This window comes from Lissotriton helveticus, chromosome 3_2, assembly GCF_964261635.1.
Source record: "Lissotriton helveticus chromosome 3_2, aLisHel1.1, whole genome shotgun sequence".
Taxonomy (NCBI): Eukaryota; Metazoa; Chordata; class Amphibia; order Caudata; family Salamandridae; genus Lissotriton; species Lissotriton helveticus.
The window spans coordinates 386,688,042-386,709,068 of NC_136062.1; the positions used below are offsets into that span (position 1 = coordinate 386,688,042).

General features: G+C 44.1%; 1 protein-coding gene across 2 annotated transcripts in view; it reads left to right on the top strand.

Annotated features, from left to right (window-relative positions):
• Positions 1 to 1,894: 1,894 nt before the first annotated feature.
• Positions 1,895 to 21,027, top strand: part of ANO1 (anoctamin 1) — a 780,986-nt gene continuing 761,853 nt past the window's right edge. For both annotated transcript variants that reach the window (XM_078684271.1, XM_078684272.1), the window contains exon 1: positions 1,895 to 2,088. In XM_078684271.1, the coding sequence (XP_078540397.1) occupies positions 2,040 to 2,088 (49 nt within the window). In that variant the 5' untranslated portion in view covers positions 1,895 to 2,039. The remainder of the gene's footprint in view (positions 2,089 to 21,027) is intronic.

Below are 21,027 nucleotides of genomic sequence, written 5' to 3' on the forward strand. Positions count from 1 at the left end.
GGGGGATTGCCCGGTGCCCGCTACGGCCAGTCCGGGCCTGTACCTTCATACAGTAGGGAGAGTAATGGGCCTTGACCCCAGTCCTAATCACATACAGAAGTCTTGCAGAGCTACCCCTCCTCACACAGCCCATCTGGCTGCTAAGCAGATAACACATTTTGGAATCTCAACCTCCCCTCATTATAGTACTTTTCCCGACACCAAATGTGATATACGGTCTAAGTCTTTGTAGTTTTATGTTGGGTCCTGCTTCTTTTGGCATATACATTTCTCTGTTTCTCCTTTCCTACTAAGAGGCTGTCTGTAACATCAGACAACACTCTGTAGCTGAGTAACCCATAGCACAATCCATGGTAGTAACCAATGATTAGACACGTATGTCTAGCACAGTGATATGTTCATCAAAAGGTATGTGTAAGAGTTGATGCCTTGGTCTTATATGGGGGGAGGATGCCAGTACCTGACAAACCACAAAAAAGGCAAGAAATGTAACCAAAAGTACCCCAGATCTAAGATCTTTTCATGTTATTAAAATGATATTCATAATATTACTTGTAGGAACTTTCAGCCAACCCTCATTATCCATTGGTCTATTATTATGTAATTCACCTTTTTCTCTAAGGGGACTCAGTCTGCTCACTTCAGTTATTCCTCCCTTTCACAAAGAGCGCATACACATAAAAAGTAGTCCCACCCCGCCCCCACTGCCGAGTCGAATACTGCACTGTGTGCTTTTTAAGACCAAAACAATATTTGTGGTTCTAGACAACGATTTTTGGATTGAGGAGGAACCAGCAGCTCCCTTAATAATAAAGTTTTACGAAAATCATGACAAAGCTTTCATTGACAAATCCAAAAGTCTGTCAGCCAATGCCAGGTCTACTGGCTTGTAATCTAAGAGTCACTGAAGACTGTGTGAAACGATGTGTGATCTCTGACAATGTTCCTGGCTAGAAACCTACTCTGAGATCAGTTGAGGAATAGTAGTAGAGATGGGCTGAATTTGGGGTGGGGGGGGTGGGGGGGGGAGTACAGGGGCAAACTTTCCGCATGCACAATAGCACCAGTAGAGGGGCACGTGCACCCTCCGCTGAATGGCACGAGCGTGCATAGTTGAGGAATAGAGTCTCTGAGGCAGTGTCGGGTCCTAAATATTTACGGGAAGGGGTCACGTGGGGTGCTGGCCATGTTCCCGCCACTGGCACGCGCCCTCCTCTCCCGCACAGGGAGTATGTGACTGCCTTGGCGGCGCAGTCCCTCTGATGGGCCGGGAAATGAGACGGAAGACCGCCGGAGACATAGTCCGGGTGGGAGAGACAGCGCACACGCCGCCCTGGCACGAGAGCCGCGTCTATTTAAAGAGACATCGCTGTTCATTGTTACTCTTTCAGGACCAACCCATAACTGCAGCAGAGGGGATCACGGCCAAGAAGTGATCGCTCTGCCTAATCCCGGTAAAAGAAGGGGGTCTCTCTTTTACCTCTGACCTCTTCAGTCCCAAAACATGTTCACCAACAACTGAGCCAGCCTTCAACTCGTCACCTGCCTGCGAGACGTTCTAGGGTTGGCTGGCAGTCGCTGGATCTCCAGAGGAAAGAGGTGTCAGGGGCTTTAAAAGAGACATCAGGCTGTCGGAGCCCCTCCCACCCCCCTCAGTTTACCTGCGGGGCTCCTGTGGCATACTTTGCAAGTGACAGCAGTTGGCGCAACTTTCTGTGCGCACGGAGGAGGAGGGCTTGGACCTGTCAGCGGGCTTCTAGCCGCTGCACTCCCCAGTCGGCGCCGCGGCGGGGCTGCCCCGCGCCTCCAGCGCCTGTGTTTTCTTGACAGAGCCGTGTTTTGGGAGGGGGCCGCAGATGTGCAAGCTGATAGGTGTGGCCAAGCCGTGGATGACAACATGTCAGAGTTTCACGTCCGTTTACAGTACACACTCCGCTGAGACGCTAACCCGCAGCAGGCAACCCGCGAGCCACATGCGATAAGACAAGGCTCCCTGTGGCAGGCAGCAGGGACTCGGAGCGCGCGCCCACCGCCCAGGGATGGACACGGACGAGCGCCAGCGGACCCCCGGGGGTGACAGCACTTCAGGTGAGTGCTGGGGGGAAGTGCACGACGCTCTGACCCGCGCTTGTGTGAAAGAAAGCGAGCGCCGCAGTGGGGCAAGCTGTTTCTGTCATTCTGAGCGCTATAGAGTTGTAGCTGTATTCGAGGGGCTAGCCCTCTCACAGGCACAGTAATCACAAACACTCATGGGGGAGGGAGGAGTTGATTAATAATAACTTATAACTGTTCGAGAACACCACTCCATCCAAACCGCGATTCAAAAAGTGTTATGGTAACTTAAACTGACACCTAATACATCATTTCAGACAAGCATCTAACCCTCCATCAAAATATTGCGCCCAGACACTTCTCACTTCTACCAAATGGCGATAAAAAATGGCATAATATGTATACACCATGGAGGAAAGTAGGGGTATATTACCAACAACTAGCGATAATTTTTGTCTCTAACTTGTTTAGAGACAAAAATTATCGCCGCACATCGGCGATTTTTATCGCAGATAAACCTTGCTATTAGCAAGGTTTATTGCAAATGCGATAAAAAACGGCCGCAATGCATGAATATCGCTGAAAAGTCAGCGATATTCATGCATTATCGAGCAAATGCTCTTAGCCATGTTATCCACCTCCCATTGGATAACATGGTGAAGAACTGCTCAGGGCAGGTGTTAGCTTTTGGAGATATTCGCGCGTAGCGCGAATATCTCCAAAAGTTGGTAATAGGAGATAGCGATGTTAGCGACTGTTTCCAGTCGCTAACATCTTGGCACGCCCACTTTGCATGTCATTAGTGATAAATATCACTGACATGCAAAGCGGGGCCCAAGATGGTCGCTATCTCCTATTAGCTGTCACTAACTGGTGTTAGCGACAGCTTGGTAATAGGGAGATAATTTTATCTCCGCTTTCTTGGCTTTTAAAGCCAAAAAAGCGGAGATAAACCCCTTGATAATATACCCCGTAGTTTTATGTACAGCGAAATCCAAACTTGAGTTCCAATCCCAGCTACCCCACTTGACCATATTGTGTGATCCTGGACAAGTCACTTTATTTTCATGTTGCTCCGTTCTATTGCCAGTACAAACCGGAAGCCTCACCAAGCACCCGAAACAATAGAATTAATGACCGTAGAAAGCAGGTTACTTTGATTATGTGGGCAGCTCGGCAGGCAAGGAGTTAACATTATAGCAGGATGTGAAGGTTCGTTGCGACGGATAGCAATAAGTGAGTCGACACTTCCTAAAAATAGCGGAAAGTGCATGGATTCTGGAAATAAGATCCCGGCGTGCTGCTGATGCCAGAGCTGCTTGGCAGAATCTCAGAGTGCGCAGGGATGGCACAGTGAATGAATGAAGCATAATGTGTAGCACATCTCATACACACGACTAGCTTCAATGTGCTTCTTGGCTGAACGAGCGTCTACAGATGCAGCTCAGGAACCGTGAACATCTTTCTACAGAGCAGCAAATGTTCATTTCTTACATCCTTTGTTTTGTACATTTCTAAGCGCTTCCAGTTTTGATAGGTGTGTGAGGACAAAAATACTTCGTTCCTGATCGAACACAGTGCTCATGGGTGGAGCTTAGATTATAACGCAGGCCTCATGGTTTGACAAAAAAGAACAGGGCAACTGTTTAGAAGTATATTTTTACTTGTTTGGCATGAGATCCAGCATTTGGTAATTTTTTGATTTTTCGAATTCTCATAAACTCATCACAGTTTTCAATCGTGATAAAATATATACATTTTTCAAGAAATATTATGCAATTGTGGCGGACGTCATTAATGATATGTCTGGTAAGCATATTCTTGTGTGCAAAAGCAGGTGTAGATCTTTGCTGTCAATTGCTATTTGTTCCTGGTAGGGACTGTGAAGTAAATGTAAGTCATTTTCTTGCTCCCGGTTGGTCACCTTGTCATTCACTTACCACCTCACTGTACACACTGACACAGCTCATGTACTCACTCATTCATTCATTTTTTATTCACAGCTTCGTCTCTCACTGCCTCACCAACCTATTCAGTCTTTCACTCAACAGCAGAACATGCACTCTGCAACTCATTGACTCTCTCTCACAAGCTCTCTTGGTGATTTATTTACCAACCTACCAGTTCACAATCTGATCACACATTAACTCATTCACTCAATCATTCGACCATGTACCCATTCATGTTTGTGCTCACTCACTCACTCACTTGGTCATTCATTTACGAACCTACCTGTTCATCATCTCATTACGGATTCACTCATTTGTTCATATACTCATCCATGTGCGTGTACACTCACTGACTTGGTGATTCATTCACTAACCAGCTAGTTCAACATCTCTGTCACATACTTAGTGCACAGTCATTCATACATTCACGTACCCATGTGTTACCAAACACTCATTACTGCATACACTATTCCACTCACTCATCTATTCATTCACCCACCCACATGTTCCCTCGCCCAACCAATGCATTTATTCGTCTGCTTACCCACTCACTTGATCTTATACCAACTCATACACTAACTTAATCAAACACTCACTAACACACTTACTGGTGCCAATCTACTAACCTGCTAACTAACTCACTCACTCACTCACTCACTCACTCACTCACTCACTCACTCACTCACTCACTCACTCACTCACTCACTCACTCACTCACTCACTCACTCACTCACTCACTCACTCACCCACCCACCCACCCACCGAGCTTTGTGGCCTAATGGCTAGAGAGGTTGACGCAAACCCAAGTAACCATGTTCGAGTCTCGGCAGGGACCTTTAGCATCCTGTAATTCTGGGCACATCACTTAAACTCCCCCTGCCTAGCAAAGTGTATGTGTCCTTCTGTTACGTAGCTGGCGCTCGTGTTAAGCGCTCTTATACCTTCGGGTAGAGTACGAGCTATGTAAAACTAAAAAAAAAAACTCACTTCTCGCTCTCTCACAGCTACGCCTCGTGGTTGGCTTGCAAAGTGTCTAAACAATGACCGTGACGTGAAATCATACACCCGTCTCCGAGGGGTCACATAATGAATCCCCGAATGCTGCCTTGTATACATTGGCCGGGCTATTAATAGGCCCCGCGGCTTTTAACTCACTGAAGTCTCTCGCTCCCTCTTCCCACGGAGACTGTCAGAGCAGTGACCGCTTGTGTAAACGGCCAAGATATTTCAGAGGAGTGCAGCCGGTTCTAAAAGTAACCCTGTCAGCTCATCCAATCACAAGCCAGACAGTCTCAAATGAGAGACACACGGGAGCACAGCTGCGATTAGACCGAAACGCGCTCTTTTAGAGAGTTGAAGACATCCCCGTTGCTTATTTATAGTATGTCTAACGCACCACAGAGTGAGGGCGAGAGTAAGCAATTGGGAGGCACTGTTTATTGATCAACCGATAATGTCTTTAAGTCCGGGGCTTTAAGTAGGCCGGGCCTCAAGGGGTCTGAACACCGGCAGTTTTTTAAAGGGGGCCTCGAAATGGGTCTCTATCGGGCTCTGTTTTGAGCCCTGGCACCAGCGGTCCGTTTCCTTCCAAACTGCAGTGACAGCAGTTTGCTGTCACTGAAGTCCTGAAAAAAGTGCCAGGGCACAAAAAAGCCCGATAGAGTACCGTTTCGAGACAGCAAGCAAATCCATGTGCACTGCTTACTTCTCACTAGCAGAGAAGTAACGGCATGACGTCATGCCAGGTAAGCCTTGGAGGGGTAGGGAACTCCTTTAAAGCATACATATCCTAATTGTGAATTGTATTTGTATAGTGCTTACTACCCCTGGCGAGGCGGTGTAGCGCTTTGCAGAGAGTTCTCACTGTGTCGGAACCTAATATGAAAGTTAAAGTCAAACAGCAGATTTGTGCTTTCTTTTTTACTTGTGGATGAGTTGTGGCACTTTTGTTAAGTTTGTGTACTTGGATGGTCGTGCATTTTAGTAGTGTTTTCACTAGGGGTACGCACCTTATCTGGGTGAATTGGCTAAAAAGAAAGGGGAAGGTTGAGAAAGTTGTTTATGCAGAAAGGTTTGCGGTCAGTCAGAGAGAGGAAGATGGGATAAAGGATGAAATGGATTGGGTTTTTTTGTTAAACAAGTGAAATAAACACATTCATGTATAAAGACATATCCATGCATATAATAAATGTAGTTATATGAATGTACACATATATTGTATTGTATTGAATTTTTATGTAGTGCTTATTACTTCTATGTGGGGCAATGAAGCGGTTGCCTATACGAGTAGCACACTACTGCTTGTAGGATTTGTGGCTGGAAGTGTGTTGTCTCTGTTTTGATCCTGTGTGGGAAGTATTTCTGCATGGTGTGTGATGACAACCAAAATGCAGTGTTTGTCTAATGGATTGTAGCGCTTAGCAGTGTGATGCATGAAGAAGTGTGAGAGACAGGCATGCAGTTTATGGATATCTGTAAGCGTGGAGCTGTGAACTGCTCTGCAGGTCTCTTTAGGGTATTGCTAATGTCCATTGTCCACTTAGATGGTTACGCCACTGGGTTGTCCATTCTGAGATATTTTGTTTAAAGTTTATGGTACCGAGCGGGCATTGGTTAAAGGGGCACATGGGAGATACATGTTTTATGGACCAAGAATACACCATTTGCCACCGAGAGGCTTTGTGGCACCTCCAGAGCTAGCTTTACTCCTTGTTACTTCAATATCAGTGCATTTTGGTATTTGAATGCAGAGTCTCTGTGTGTCAAACTTTGCAAACAGCATACTTCCTGCCTGACCCATTTATTAAAGGCTTCATATCAGTGGAGTGGTGTGGCTCACTGGTTAGAGGCGGCAGACCCGGAAGCAGACGACGGCCCGGGACCATGGTTTAATTCCCGACGTGGCAGGGTCGTGGACCAGGGTCAGCGGACTTGATAATTCTCGCCTCGGTGCCTACTCTAACCAGGGATCACACTCGGCAACTCTTGGCATTAGCTTGCCTCATTTCCACAACGGCCCCCCACAAACGCCGGGGATGCCTGGTTTCACCTTGGAGATACCCAGTAGGGACCATCTCACAGGGAAAGCCAGGACGGGTTCCCCAGCGGTATATAGCGCAGCGATACTCCTTCGGGAGTCAATTCTAGCGTTTTAGAAACCCACAATGAATTAATTCACATTTGGTTACTGGCGTGAAAAAAAAGTGGGGTTTTTTTCCGAAATATAAAATCAGACATTCTCCAACAGGTCGCCGCTTTAAGTCAGGTCACATAGGCACTTGTTAGCTATCATGACTAGGGCCGAGTGGAACACCTTAGCTATGTACCCTGGAAGGAAATAGTGTAACAAAGAGGGGCTCTTGTTAGCTGTGCTACCATCTTCTGGGCAAAACCAAGGTCCTGATTTAGATCTCGGTGGATGGGTGACTGCGTTACAATGGTGTTGGATATCCTATTCACCCATATCAAAAATCCCATTCTATACTATGGGATTTATATTTCGGCGGACAGGGAAATTCTGAAGTCACCCGTCCACCTAAATCTAAATCAGGTTCTAAGTGTTGTACCAATCAGAAAACACAGGAGGAAATTTCAGAATGCCCCAGGTATTATTTGCATTTTTTTCTAATATATCCTTCATTGGTGTAGTCTAATAAGTCTAAATCTTAAATTGTTCTAGCCAGACAGATTGGCCAAAATAGTCAATTATTGTTTCACAACAGTGCGGAAATGCAAATGCAAATTGCAGTGCATTGTGGTCTGTTGGTCAGTAGGCCCTGAGTACAGTAAGGTTACAGACACCACTCTTCCCTTTTCTCACAGCAGAATATGGCCCTGGGGAAATCTGTGATACTCTCAGCAAAGGAAGGAGGTTGTGTGAGATAGTTTCCAGGTGTTTGTGGTCACTTACTCATCAGCAGCCCCTCTTTATTCTCTTGTATTCATCAAGGTGCCGTCACAACTGACATTTTCAGATGGTCAGCGGGGTCTGTGACTACTTCTTTACTGTACAGTCCTACTCTTCGGTGGCTGAACCTTCCTAAGGGAATTTTTCTCCAAGGGACCTCAGATTGAACGCGGATGTGCTGTCTGACCGTAGACAATTCTAGACTCACCTGTTTAGTTTATAACTTCCTAGTATGTATATCACTAAACATTGCACCTCCTTGTCTATGTTACCTTTGGTTTACTGGCCAGAGGTTGATTACTCTAATGTTAAATTGTACAACGCTCACACACTCTTGAGTAACAGTTGCTTTCTAAAACTTTTTCCGTATGTAAATAATCTGCAAATGGAATCAGTCATAGATTTCATGGTAACATCTGGTGCCACCAAGCACTAGTTTGTGGAGCCTCTTCAAGTGTCCATGAAGGGGCCAGTGGTCCAGCAAGTGTCAGAATGTCTCTCTAAAATCTACGGGTCCATTCAAAGTCGAAATCTAAGGTTAAATATGTGTTGATTCCCGCCAAATGATCCACTGTCAGCTTGAAAATTTGGCTGAAGATAATATCCCACCTTATGTGACACTAATTCCCTGTAGTGCCACTTTTTCACAAGACCACCCATTCAGAGCCTTCACCCCATACTTGTTAGCTCATATTAATATGAAAACAACTGCCTCATTGTAATTTTTACACTTTTGAACTCAGTGACTATCTTCAGTATTGCACGAAATGGACGAGGCAGTTCCTTTTTTGCTGCGCCTTCCGCTGCATCCCTGACACACTTGTTGTCAGTGTTGCAAACGTAGCCAAGTAAGACACCTGCTCTTTTCTAGAACCCCTCTCTTCCTGCCCTTCGATGCATATACTATTTTATGAAAAGTCAGCATTGTAGGTGAGGGGTTAGATACTGCAAATTCTAAGTCATGACTGTGTTGAGACACATTACCCCTCTACGGAGATGTAAGATCAAAATGGTGACAAAACGGCATCTAAGAACAGATGCTCCTGTATGTACAGAAACTCCACATGACCCATGCCTTCTTGGAAATGCAACTAACGGCCAGATTCATCAAGCCAAAAACGGCTCGTAAAGGGCCAGATTCTGCGAATCTGGCCCTTTGCGAGCGCTATTTTTGCATTTGGGATTCATCATCCCAAATGCAAAAATCGCATTTGTAGAAATCGCATATTTGCGAATAATTGCATTTAAGGAATCTCAATTAGAGATTCCTTAAATGCAATTCATGAACCATTAAAAAATTGTGATTTCGCAATCTGGGGCCGCTATTTACCGTGAAGTCTGACTTCGTGGTAAATAGCGAAAACGTAGAAAAATGCACTTTTGGGCATTTTTCGAAGTTGTATGTTACACACACATGTCCTTTGGTCATGTGTGTGCGCAAAAACAGTGTACATGAGTATTTCAGGTGTGCTACAGGGTGTCCTCTGGACACCCTGCCACCCTTGAAATCGCTTCCTTATTTGCCATTCGCTAATAAAATTACGTACAAAAACGCACCAGTCCGACGGCTTAAAAGACCATGGCATAAACTTTCCACTAGTGATCTTCAGGCCACTCTTGGGGAATTCCATTATGAGACTAACTCAAACATAGACTCAATCTATAGCACATTCCATAGTTGGATCACGGGAGGACTGGATACTCTTATTCCGGCGAAATGGACGAAAGGACGTAGCACACCGACTAATCCTTGGTATAATGACATCCTTAAAGCCATGCGCAAAGACTGTAAAAGAGCTGAGCGTCTCTGGAGAAGAGAATAGAACATCCAAGACAAAAATAACTAGCTAAACAAAAAATGTACCACAAAGCCATCCGGGGTGCACGAACCGCCTTCTATGCTGATAAAATCAACTCAAGCCCCACTCCCGCCAAAGAAGTCTTTAAGCTTGTCAAAGAACTACAGAGCTGCAAATCCCCCTCCCCCAATATCTCCTCTGCACAACAATGTGAGGAGCTCGCCACGTTCTTTGTCGACAAAGTTCAAAAGATCTACAGCTCCTTCCCACAACACTCCCCTAATCTTGCTAATTGCACCAACCTCCTCCCCAACTGCACAATTATGACCCACATTCCAGCAATATCCTTCGACAACCTCATCAAACTGTGTCGTAAAATTAAGACTGGCTCCCCGTCAGACCCCATGCGTCCGGCTCAATTTCTGGAGTCACTAGACTTTTTCCTACCTTCCCTGGCCTCTATTCTAAATCTCTCTTTCTCATCAGCCGTAGCACCATCTGCATGGAAGCAAGCATGGGTTTCACCTATCATCAAGAAACCCTCCCTAGATCCTTCCAAACCGGAAAATTTTCGACCGATCTCGCTGCTTCCATGGCTGTCTAAACTCGCTGAAGCCCATGTTAACAGCATCCTGTCCCAACATGTGGTCCAGAACAACATCTTGGACCCATCTCAAAATGGGTTCAGACCGGGCCATAGTACGGAGTCTGCTCTCCTGGCCACCACCGAGTACCTCCGGACGGTCCTAGATGCCGGTCAAAGCGCTGCGCTGATTCTTCTTGATCTCAGCGCGGCCTTTGACACGGTGTCCCATGACATCCTTCTTGATCGTCTGGAGACATTCGGAGTATCTGGCCTGGCTCTAAGGTGGTTCCATTCTTTCCTTAAAGACAGATCGTTCCGGGTCTCAGCACCCCCTTTTCTATCGAAATCTCATACTATTGCACAGGGAGTTCCGCAGGGCTCTGCGTTGAGCACATCCCTTTTTAATCTTTATGTGCAACCTCTTGCAACAGTGGCCAAAGAGTGGGGTCTGACACTGGTGTCGTACGCCGACGACACACAGCAGGCCATTACTCTGACAGAAGGTCCGTCTGTCTCGGCTTCTAGATTTAAAAATGGTCTCTCCGCAGTAACCCAATGGTTGACGGACAACTGTTTACAGCTTAATGCTGGTAAAACAGAAGTGCTACTCCTTGGTAAAAACACCAGCCATTGGAATGAGCACTGGTGGCCGTCTTCCTTAGGCACCATACCACCTCCTAAATCCCTAGTTAAAAATCTAGGAGTGTGGATGGATGCCTCACTTAACTATCAGACCCACACCAAAAAAGTCGCAGGCACGTGCATCGGTTTGCTGAGAAATCTCAGCCACATACTGGGTTTTTTCGATGCTAAAGTCCGCCAGCTTATCATCCAAGCCACCATCCTCTCGCGTTTGGACTACGCCAATATTCTCCTTTTAGGCGCTAACAAAGGAGAGATAGCACGGCTGCAACGTGTACAAAACTCCGCGGCGAGAGCCCTGATCGGCCTTCCTCGTAGATGCTCGGCCAGAGCTACTATTCGCAAATTACATTGGCTAGCTGTTGACTCCAGAATTAAATTCAAAACCCTTATCATGACTTTCAAAATCCTTAAATTTGACAGTCCTACACTGCTGAGACCTCTTCTCACCCCTTATGTTCCATCGCGCAATCTGCGATCTTCCAACATCTCCTATGCGTCCCTCGCACCAAACTCTGCCGCATGGGCGGCCGCTCCTTTAGGGTTTTGGGAGCCAAATTATGGAACGATCTACCTCCTAACATTCGTTCTATAGAAAGCTTATCTGCTTTCCCAAAAGCTACTAAAACCTACCTATTCCCCTCCCCTTAACTCCCCTCACCTTGCGCCTCTAGGTTAGGGCTGTGACTTCTTTAGCGCCGGGACGCCTCATTGCTGGGGCAGCTGTTTTGCGCTTTACCAAATAAAGAATAGAATAGAATAATTGCTAATCGCAAATAAGGAATGACTCCCCATTCATTCCTATGGGCCTTTAGGCCCATAGGAATGAATGGGAATGCCATGAATGCAATGAATGGGAATGCCATTCCTTATTTGTGATTAGCAATTAGCGAATCGCAAATAAGGAGGGAGTAGAAATCGCTATAATTATTGCGATTTCTACATGAATCCCGTTTTGCGAGTCTTTAATAGCGATTCCTTAATAATCACTATTAAGGACTCGCAAAACGGGACTTGGCTTTTTTGCGATTGAGATGTTTGTACTAATTTGGATTTCTAGCAATAATTTCAATCCTAAACTCTTGTTAAAGACTACATTTGCATTAAATGAGCTATTGTATTTACCTATCCACACCTTTGGGAGCCAAAAAGATTGACTTGAAAAGTGTTTTTGTTTAGTCAAAGGACTGGTGATCCTGGAGGGCAAGTAGAAATATCTGGCTGGTAAGACTGAGGTCAGTCTGCGGTACTGCAATGAGTGGAACTAATTGATTTAGTAATTTAATCCAACCTTTAGCATGGATCACCTTCATCTCAGTTTGACTCTGCAGTTTGGGAAGTAAGGGCAGACGGTGTTCTGTCACAATACTGACGTTTTAACATTGACCTGTAATTAAACTGGAAACCCACGAATCGTGAAGGTAATTAGTTGTCAGTGGATACTGCGGAGTCGGTCCAAGTGCAGAACGTTGTTATTTACCTCAATGTTATGGCAAAACGTTCTCGATTATATTATGGATAAGTAATTATTGGACCTGCTTTGTAAGGATCTAAAACTGTTCCTCAGCCTCTGCGGCCTAAAGGGCATTTCTAGTAACCCTGGGCGTAGTTCGCGAAGTAGTGCTACGCGAAGCTACGCGAAGTACACTTCGCACTACGCAAACTTCACGTAGCATTACGCAAGCTGCGTAGTAGCATGTTCGCACTGTGCAAGATGCGTTTTCAATGATTGCACAGTGTGGACAAGCATCTGGCACTGTGCAATCATTGAAATTGGCATCCTGCACAGTGCAAGCTGTAGTTTTCTGCCGCTCGAGTAGATTTTTACTCGAGCGGCAGCTTTCTCAACGCGGACAGGTAGTTTCTCATCGCGAGAATTCGCGAGCATGCGCGACCACTCGCAATGAGAAACCTGACCTCCCTGCGTCGAGAATCTCGCCGGGATGTCATTTTGCTTGCTCTCGGTCGCGAACATGACGTTGAGGACCGCGAACAAGCAAAAAATGACCGCTGCACTATGCTACGCTGCACTACGAGTGTTCGCACTGTGCTACGTGCGTGGCGTAGTGCTTTGCCCAGGGTTAATTTCTAGTACTACATCAAACGAAAATAATATAAAAATTATATGAGGGGAGGAAAAGATTTCCAAGTTTTCTAGAGTCATTTTGAAAAAATGCTGGAGAGTTGTACGTGTACCGAAGAAAGGATATAGGTATCCTTTGAAATCTTACATAGTCTTCAAACTTGTGTCTAGCATTACATAGTCTTACATTGTCCTCAAACTTGTGTCTAGCATTTGACCCATAAGAGGTACCCAACCAATAGTCTGATTCAATACGATGAAGACACATGCAAAACATGATAATGGATTTAATAAAATATAATTACTGACCGAACTGAGGGCTATGTGCACTCATTTGCCACTGCCCCCTTTCCTGTAATACGATGGCAATGTGGTATCAGGAGCAACCTGTCTTACTAGGGCTGTCTAATACATATATGCAGCCCTGGGAAGCATATACCCTATGGCAGTCTGATTTGTTAAATCAGAGTGCTGGAATACTTCAAACAGATGGGAAGTGGAATTAGAGGAAGTGGACTTAGAGACTCTTCCTAAAGGTGGTAAGACCACATTCACTTGCATAGCCTACTGTCAAGCCTCACTATAGATCACTATAGGGTCACTGTAGGCAGCCTTGTTACGAAACCACCACGAGAGTCCAGGAAAGGTGCCAATAGGGTGGGAGGCTATCGAAATGGTGAATTGCCATTTTGCCTCGTGCTCCAAAACCCCTTGCACTGGAGCTTCAGGGAACAGTGGTAGGAAAGAGGGGACAATCACATCTTCATACTCTCAGAACTGTCACTGTCAAGGTAAGGTTAACTGTGAGCCCTGGGTATCTTAGTGAAAAGAGTTCTACAGATGTTTTGAAGAAAACTCAGTTGCAAAGTAGAGAAGGGCAGGTTTCTCGCAGCCAGAGCGGTGTATGACATATTTTAATATATTGTACTTTTTCAGCTTTTCTAAAAATATAGTTGGTTCTCCAGAACTGTGTATGTGTTGGGCTGGAGGAAGGTGCCCTGCATGACTATGGAGAGTATGCATGCCTTCCTCGTTTACACCATGGTAGGTTGTACTGTTTAACCTTGGCCTTAGCACATGTGGGTGCTGAATGTACTTTTCGTGACCGTGGGCCTGTATGGGGAAATACTGCTTCTTGCTGGTTCATTTTTTGTGATATCCGGAACAAAATGTACTCCAGACTGGTGGGAGTCTTTCCCATAACGGCATTGAGTGTTTGTGGGCTAATTCCCTCAGTTGCCAATTATGGTTGTGCAGCCAGCGAAGTCCACGCAGGGTTAACTGTGAGTGTTCACATTATGAACTGTGTAAGATCTGAGTAAAGTTTTACTAAATTTCTGTATAGTGTATGCATTTCTGCTTCAGTCTAAGTAGCAGTGTCAGGCTGAAGTATGTATGCAGCTAAAACCAGCCATGTTACTACTTCTTTGCTAAGCGGACCGATTCTCATATTTTCTGTAATGTGCTTGAGGGCGCCTTTAAACCAATTTATATGCTCTTGGTAAGAGAGAGGAATTTCTATTGCTTCATATGGAGTGTATACCTCTAGTGTTGAATTCTCAGTGTGAGCCTGAAACATTTTTGTATCAGCATCTGCAGCTGGGAATTTAACTCATGAATAAAATACCTCTGTTGTAAACGATTCATGTACCGCAACCGCGAAGGTAACTTCTGGACCCGTGGGCGGGTAACCTTAATGTAATAGTCTTATAGTAAACGTATGTCTGCAGTTCATTGCAATGTTTAAAGCACCTTCCACCCCATTATTGCCATTCTCAGGCATTGTTTGAAGAAAAGGAAATTCATGAATTAATTTATGGAGATAAGGGTAAGCACAAAGTGGGGAGTCTTATCCTACAAGCGTGTATCACCTACAGCCAATAAATAGGTTATACCTACTCAGCTGAGGTGGATTTTCCTACCACCACATACATCTACAGTTTGGAATTGATTAGGGGGTCTCTGAGAAGGCTTGATTGTACTACTCAGGTAGACTGTACAATAAGAACCCAACCAATGATGGCGGTGACATGGCACGTAGTACCTACAAATCCATAGGATCTGTGCGTTTGTTGAACAACATAAACTTTGGGTGTGGTGCGTAGACTGATTCAGAGCACTCCCATAGGATATGTTGGCCTAGAGACCAGCTAGCTCAGAGTGCCAAAATAAGCCCCCCCTAATCCAAACAAGGAACGAATGGTTTCTGGCAACCACTGAACATGACAACCCTGCCCCCTCAGGGATCGTGGTAACAGATCTAGTACCATTCGCTCAGTCACTCATGCTTACTTGTTCGCAGATAATTATACAGACAATACACCGTGGTACTTTTTCAATATATTTATTGAACCAACGTTATTCTTGTATAGAATACATGTGCAGTGAGAATTGGTATACAGAAGCAGATGAAAGTTATTACAAGCACGAAAATAATAAATAGCAGATATTGTTCCATCGTGGTGCTTTAGTAATCATGAGCACACAAGGTTAAGATGATTTCCACATGTTTATTTCCAGAAACAAGTCTCTTCAACAAGGGGCACTGGAGCAACTGCCTCCATTGGAATCCCATGCCCCATGACATCCACACATTCTAATACATTCCATTCTGTGGCTGACATCACCACACATCTCTCTTTTAATAAAACAAAGTATAACACTATAGTTGTCCTACTAACAATTCTAATACTCATTATCCCCCCTTCCCAATGAACCAAAAAGAAAGATAAAGAAAAGGAAAAAGGAGAATACAGAAGAAATGGAAAAATATAAAAAAAAACTGACATTTAAACAAAATCATTCAATTTTCTAGGTCGAACAGGAATGCGAGAACTTTTTCTGCCTCCATTAGAATACCATGCCCCATGACATCCACACATTCTAATACATTCCATTCTGTGGCTGACATCACCACAGGTGCTAAAACAGTGTATATATGCAGGCATATAAGCAGGGTAGTAATCAGGCGTACTCCTACTATGGACTCTGTGTATGTGTAGAGTGTATGTGGGTGTAGAGCCAAGAATGGCCCGATGGGATGATCGTACCGCATTACCAGGCGGGAGAGAATGTAGGACCCCGATCTGGGCAGTAATTGAACACTCCTCATGGAGACGTGTGACCGCTGCTTCGTGAAGTCTCAGCATGCAGGGACCCTCTGTGTTATCTGAAGTGCCTTCTCTGCCTACCCCTGGAAATGCCACAGTCCTTGGCTGCACTACATCAAGGATTGGGACCAGTGTGACAAGACTTACTTTGTAGTTTTGGTGTTATCAGCTTTCAACTTTAGCACTCAAAGACCATACTAAGTTGTAATGTACTGACTAATAGGGGCCATACAGCTATTACATTCTTTCAAATGTATCATGATACAACACATACATTTACAATGCATGTCTGTACAACAGTTTTTACACCACAACATCCTCTACAATGCATACATTTACATTGCATGCCATTTCAACAACTTTTTTAAAACTATATTTACAACGCATTCTATTACATCACATTAAACCATTACACAGCATTCTATTACAACGAATACCATTACAATGTATTTAAGGTAAGTGTTGGATAGTAGAGGAGTAAAAATTACTATTCTTACTCCAGGGGATGCAGTAGGGTAAGTGTCGGATAGTGTAGGGGTAACAATTACAATCCTAACTCCAGGGGGTGCAACAGTATGGTAATTGTTGGATATTGCAGGGCTAAAAATTACTATTCTAACTACAGGGGGGGAAACAGTAGGGTAAGTGTTGGATAGTGTAGGGGTACTATGCGTTGTAATGGTATGTGTTGTAATGACATGCGATGTAATGCCTGCATTGTAGTGACATGCTTTGAAATGTCATGCGTTGTAGGGACATGCAATGTAATGGCTGCATTGTAATGACATGCATTTTAAAGGATGTTAGGATATAATGACTGCGTTGTAAATGTAGTGCAATGTGATGACTGCGTTGTAAAGGTTGTTTCCCTATTATTTCACTTAATACGCAATAGTGAACAATGGCTTCATATTGAAATAGTGTCCAAATAAAACAAAACCTCTGTGTCCATGAGAAAAAAAACCAGGAGACACTGTACTACTGTGTCCCTTTGTGCTAAATGCTTAACCCTGTAATTTTGTGAATCACAGGTTTGGCAACTTCTTACAGCAAGTGGCTGAAAGATTAATAAATGTCTAAGAGAGATACACTCTTTTTCATTGATTAGAGGGGTTACCCATCACATCACACTGTAGTAGCACGTTAAATGATCCTCTTAATAAATAGCACTAAAACGCACAAGGGCTTTAGCACTTTACTGTGGTTATCATTGCACTGGACCACCACTAAAATACTGAATCTGCATCCTATTCCAATTCTTGTATCTATTTACTAACACATTTAGTAGATATTAATCTTTACGGATTCAAATTTTATTGAAAAGTACAGGTTGTAACATCTTTGTTGTCTTATTTACAAAGTATGCATGCATAGAACAAGTTAGGTAAAGTGTGTTCAATTCAAATATGATTTTAGTTTTCATCAGGCCTTTGAACAAATTCGTCCTCTTCCTTTCCAGAATCTCAAATCGTTTGGCCTCTCACTACCATGAAGCATGTCACCGTGGGGAAACCCTGGTGAGTGAGGGGACTCGAGAAAAACCTTTTTCTTTCCGACCACAATGGCTGGTAGCTTAGTCACAATCTAGATCTTAGAACCCAATACTTTGGGCTCTGTATTTCATTATACCTAAGAATCCTAGCCAGTAAATTCCATGATGCCATACTATTTATGGACAACTAGAATAAAGGTCTTGTCTCATGAACCCTTGAATTGCAGTGCTTAATTTGAGCAGTGGCACTAGCACTTAATTGCCAGAGCCATCACTAAATTGCCTGAAGCCGCACTTATGACAGATTTTTTTTTTTGTGGAAATATATTTTTATTGCAGAATAGTACAGTGTACATCTAGTACGATCAACAATCCAGCTACCGGCCCGCACTTATGACAGATGCCACGTGGTGGCGTTGTGTGTACACTTTAAAGATGAGCAGAAAAACAGTTGTTTGTTTATTCAATATGCTTTAAAAACGGCTAATACCTGCCACCCAAGCCATTCGTAAAGCAGTGGTAGCTTAGAAAAGTCTGAATTCTAAAACTTGTATCAGTATCTTGGTTAGTAGTCGTGTAAGTACAGTGGCAATGTGTGGTACAAACTGTGGTGGGTTTCTGACCAGGGTCCGGCACTACTTTTTTTTGGTTGTTGCAAATTAAGCAGTGATGTGACCCCAGTACACTCCTGCACTAGAACTCTTCTTGACAACCGGCCACCTAATCCAATAACGATCTATCGAACAAATAAGACAAGGTGGCAGTCACTGGGAGTGCTGGTCCCTAATCCTAAGACACTGATCAAGGGCAGAACCAAACTATGTGTACCTTCAGACACTTATCAAAGCAGCACTATTGAAAACAACTTTTTGACTGTAAGAATTTCTAATAGGGACTCCCCATTGCGTCTGCGGTCCAAGAGCGCAGGTGTATCGCTAGGAGACATGTGAATTGTACAAAATGGTAAGTAAATAAGTATATAAATACAAGAATGAAAAATATGCATACAAAGTAGGGGTGTGCAAAATTTGTTTTCGCGTACTGATGGCAAATGTAAATATGGCACACAGCGATATCTTTTGTACCACAGTGCTTTGGCAGGCAAGACACATTTTTTTGATAAAAAATAGTGACAAACAGACCAGATTCTCTTTTTCTGGCCAATCAAATTGTTTCTGATCTCATGCACTCTAAACGTGACATAATTTTGTGTAATTACACAACATGACATAATGACATTGTTGCTGTAATTTCATATTACATGCATAATGCGAAATTCACATATTTTTCCTGGTCTACAGGCTGTTTTACTGGTCAAGGCGCTTTAATGGAAAACACAAAATAAGGCTAAATACATACATGCTCAAAAACGTGCAGTAGCCCGTGCACCGTGGCCGGGACTCGAACCGTAGATGCTAGTCATCTCTAGCAGCTCAAGAGGCGATCATGCGCCCTGCTGAAGACCACCAGATAAGGGACATTGAAACCAAGGGTTTAAGAGTGAAACATCATCACCAATGGAGATATGGCAGACACGCTGCCCGCGCCTGGGCCACAAGTACTTGTCGTCAGCCTAGTGACACTCATCAGCTGGTGGTGTACTGAAGTGTACTCCTTGGGAGGCACTGACCATGCCAAGAGCCGGATCTTTGAAATTGCACTAGCCTGGCAGGTATTCAGCAGATTGGGTTGGCACTTTATAGTGACATTTACACTGACGATCAGAGCAAAAATGAAATATTATGCCAGTCCGTCTGTGTAAACGTTGGCCCAAGACGGGTACAAAAAAAATGTGCAGGTACCTGTTCTAAATGCCCAGCATCATTGCGAAGTTACAGGACACTGGTGTAACTTTTGTACCCCGAGCACACTCCTGTAGCCATTACAGCCGGTGCAGTACACTGGTGTGAAGGTACTGTTTGTAACTCGACATTAATGTATCTTTGGACACCAGTGCCAGTAGAGTGTATGTATGCAACCAAAAAGCACATCCATAAAATTATGTATTCCTCTTCACCATGTATGGTAGACATAATTTCGTCTCGAGCCGTCGGATGAATTCTAAATATTGCCCCCTGTTCACACTGCTGAATTTGAGACGGTGCTTTCCGGTGCACTACACCAACACTTAAGTGTTAACACTGGTGCTATTGACAGTATGTTTCAAGGTGGCGCTCTATAGTAAATTTGGAGAGGACAACAACAACAGTTAATTATTAATTCAATATACAATAAAAATGACTAGTACCCGCCATCGAAGCCTTTCGTACAGCTATGGGGGCCTGGAATAGTCATATTTTTCGGAGTGTGATGGTTAGTAGTCGTGTTGTAACTATCTTGGGTAGCGCGGCAGGAGCGATGTGTGGTGCACCTGCAGTGGCCTCCTGACGAGAGCCCTGCACTTACTTTGTTAAAAAAAATTAAACACTGCTTGTTCATATCCTCCATGAACCACAAGCCAGTACATCAGAAATACTGCATGACGCTAGCCAGGACTAGGAAAATAATAGAATGGAAAAATATCCATATATTTTTTCCTTCTCCAGAAAAAGTAGGAAAAAAACCCTACACACAATGCATTTTTGCTACTGGCATTACCAAATACCGTTTAATTATACTACACTTATATAGAAAATATAGTTACATATAGTGGCTTTTAGCCCACCCTTTTCCTCTAATTTTCTGTTGTGTAATGTACATGATTCTTCCTCCCACTACACCAGAAAGAAGTGATTGTTAACCTGTGGTGCAGGGACCACTGAGGGTCCGCGAATCCAACTCAGGGGATACGTAACTGTTAGAAATGTAAAAAATATTAACAGATTAGTTCTATAAATAAAGATGCAAAATGTAAAATTTTAAAATGTTCTGTACATTTGAAAAAGGAGGCTAAAAATTAAGTTACGATAAGATTTGTGAGAGCAGAGCAAGTGTATCAACCATAATATAGTGCAGATCATGTGAGACAGCACCTCTTGTGACTCGAGTTCCCCAGCATCATGATGGCTTCACTGACCCCAGGAGAAACCCACACTGCCAGAGCTGGATTATTAAAATATGTACTCAGAGGGCCCCTCAAAGTTGCCCCCTGAAAACCTGTTAACCCTGGTGTGGTCTCTGATAGGCTTTAGGCAGCCTGGCACCGCCAGACATGTATCTGGACCCCTAGGTCAAGAGCCTCTGCTCTCTGAGAACAGAAACAAAGTCCATCCTGGACAGAGCTGTCACACCTTCTCCCCCAGGAGGAACATAGTGCTCGAGAGGGAAGCCTCACAGGCCTGCCTGTTTATTGGATATCAGTTCTTTCCAGTCTTGTAAATATATTCCCTATACTTTTCTACACACTTTGAACTCTCTTGACTCCTATATATATACTTGAGCACTCTTTCTTACACGTACCCTAGAAC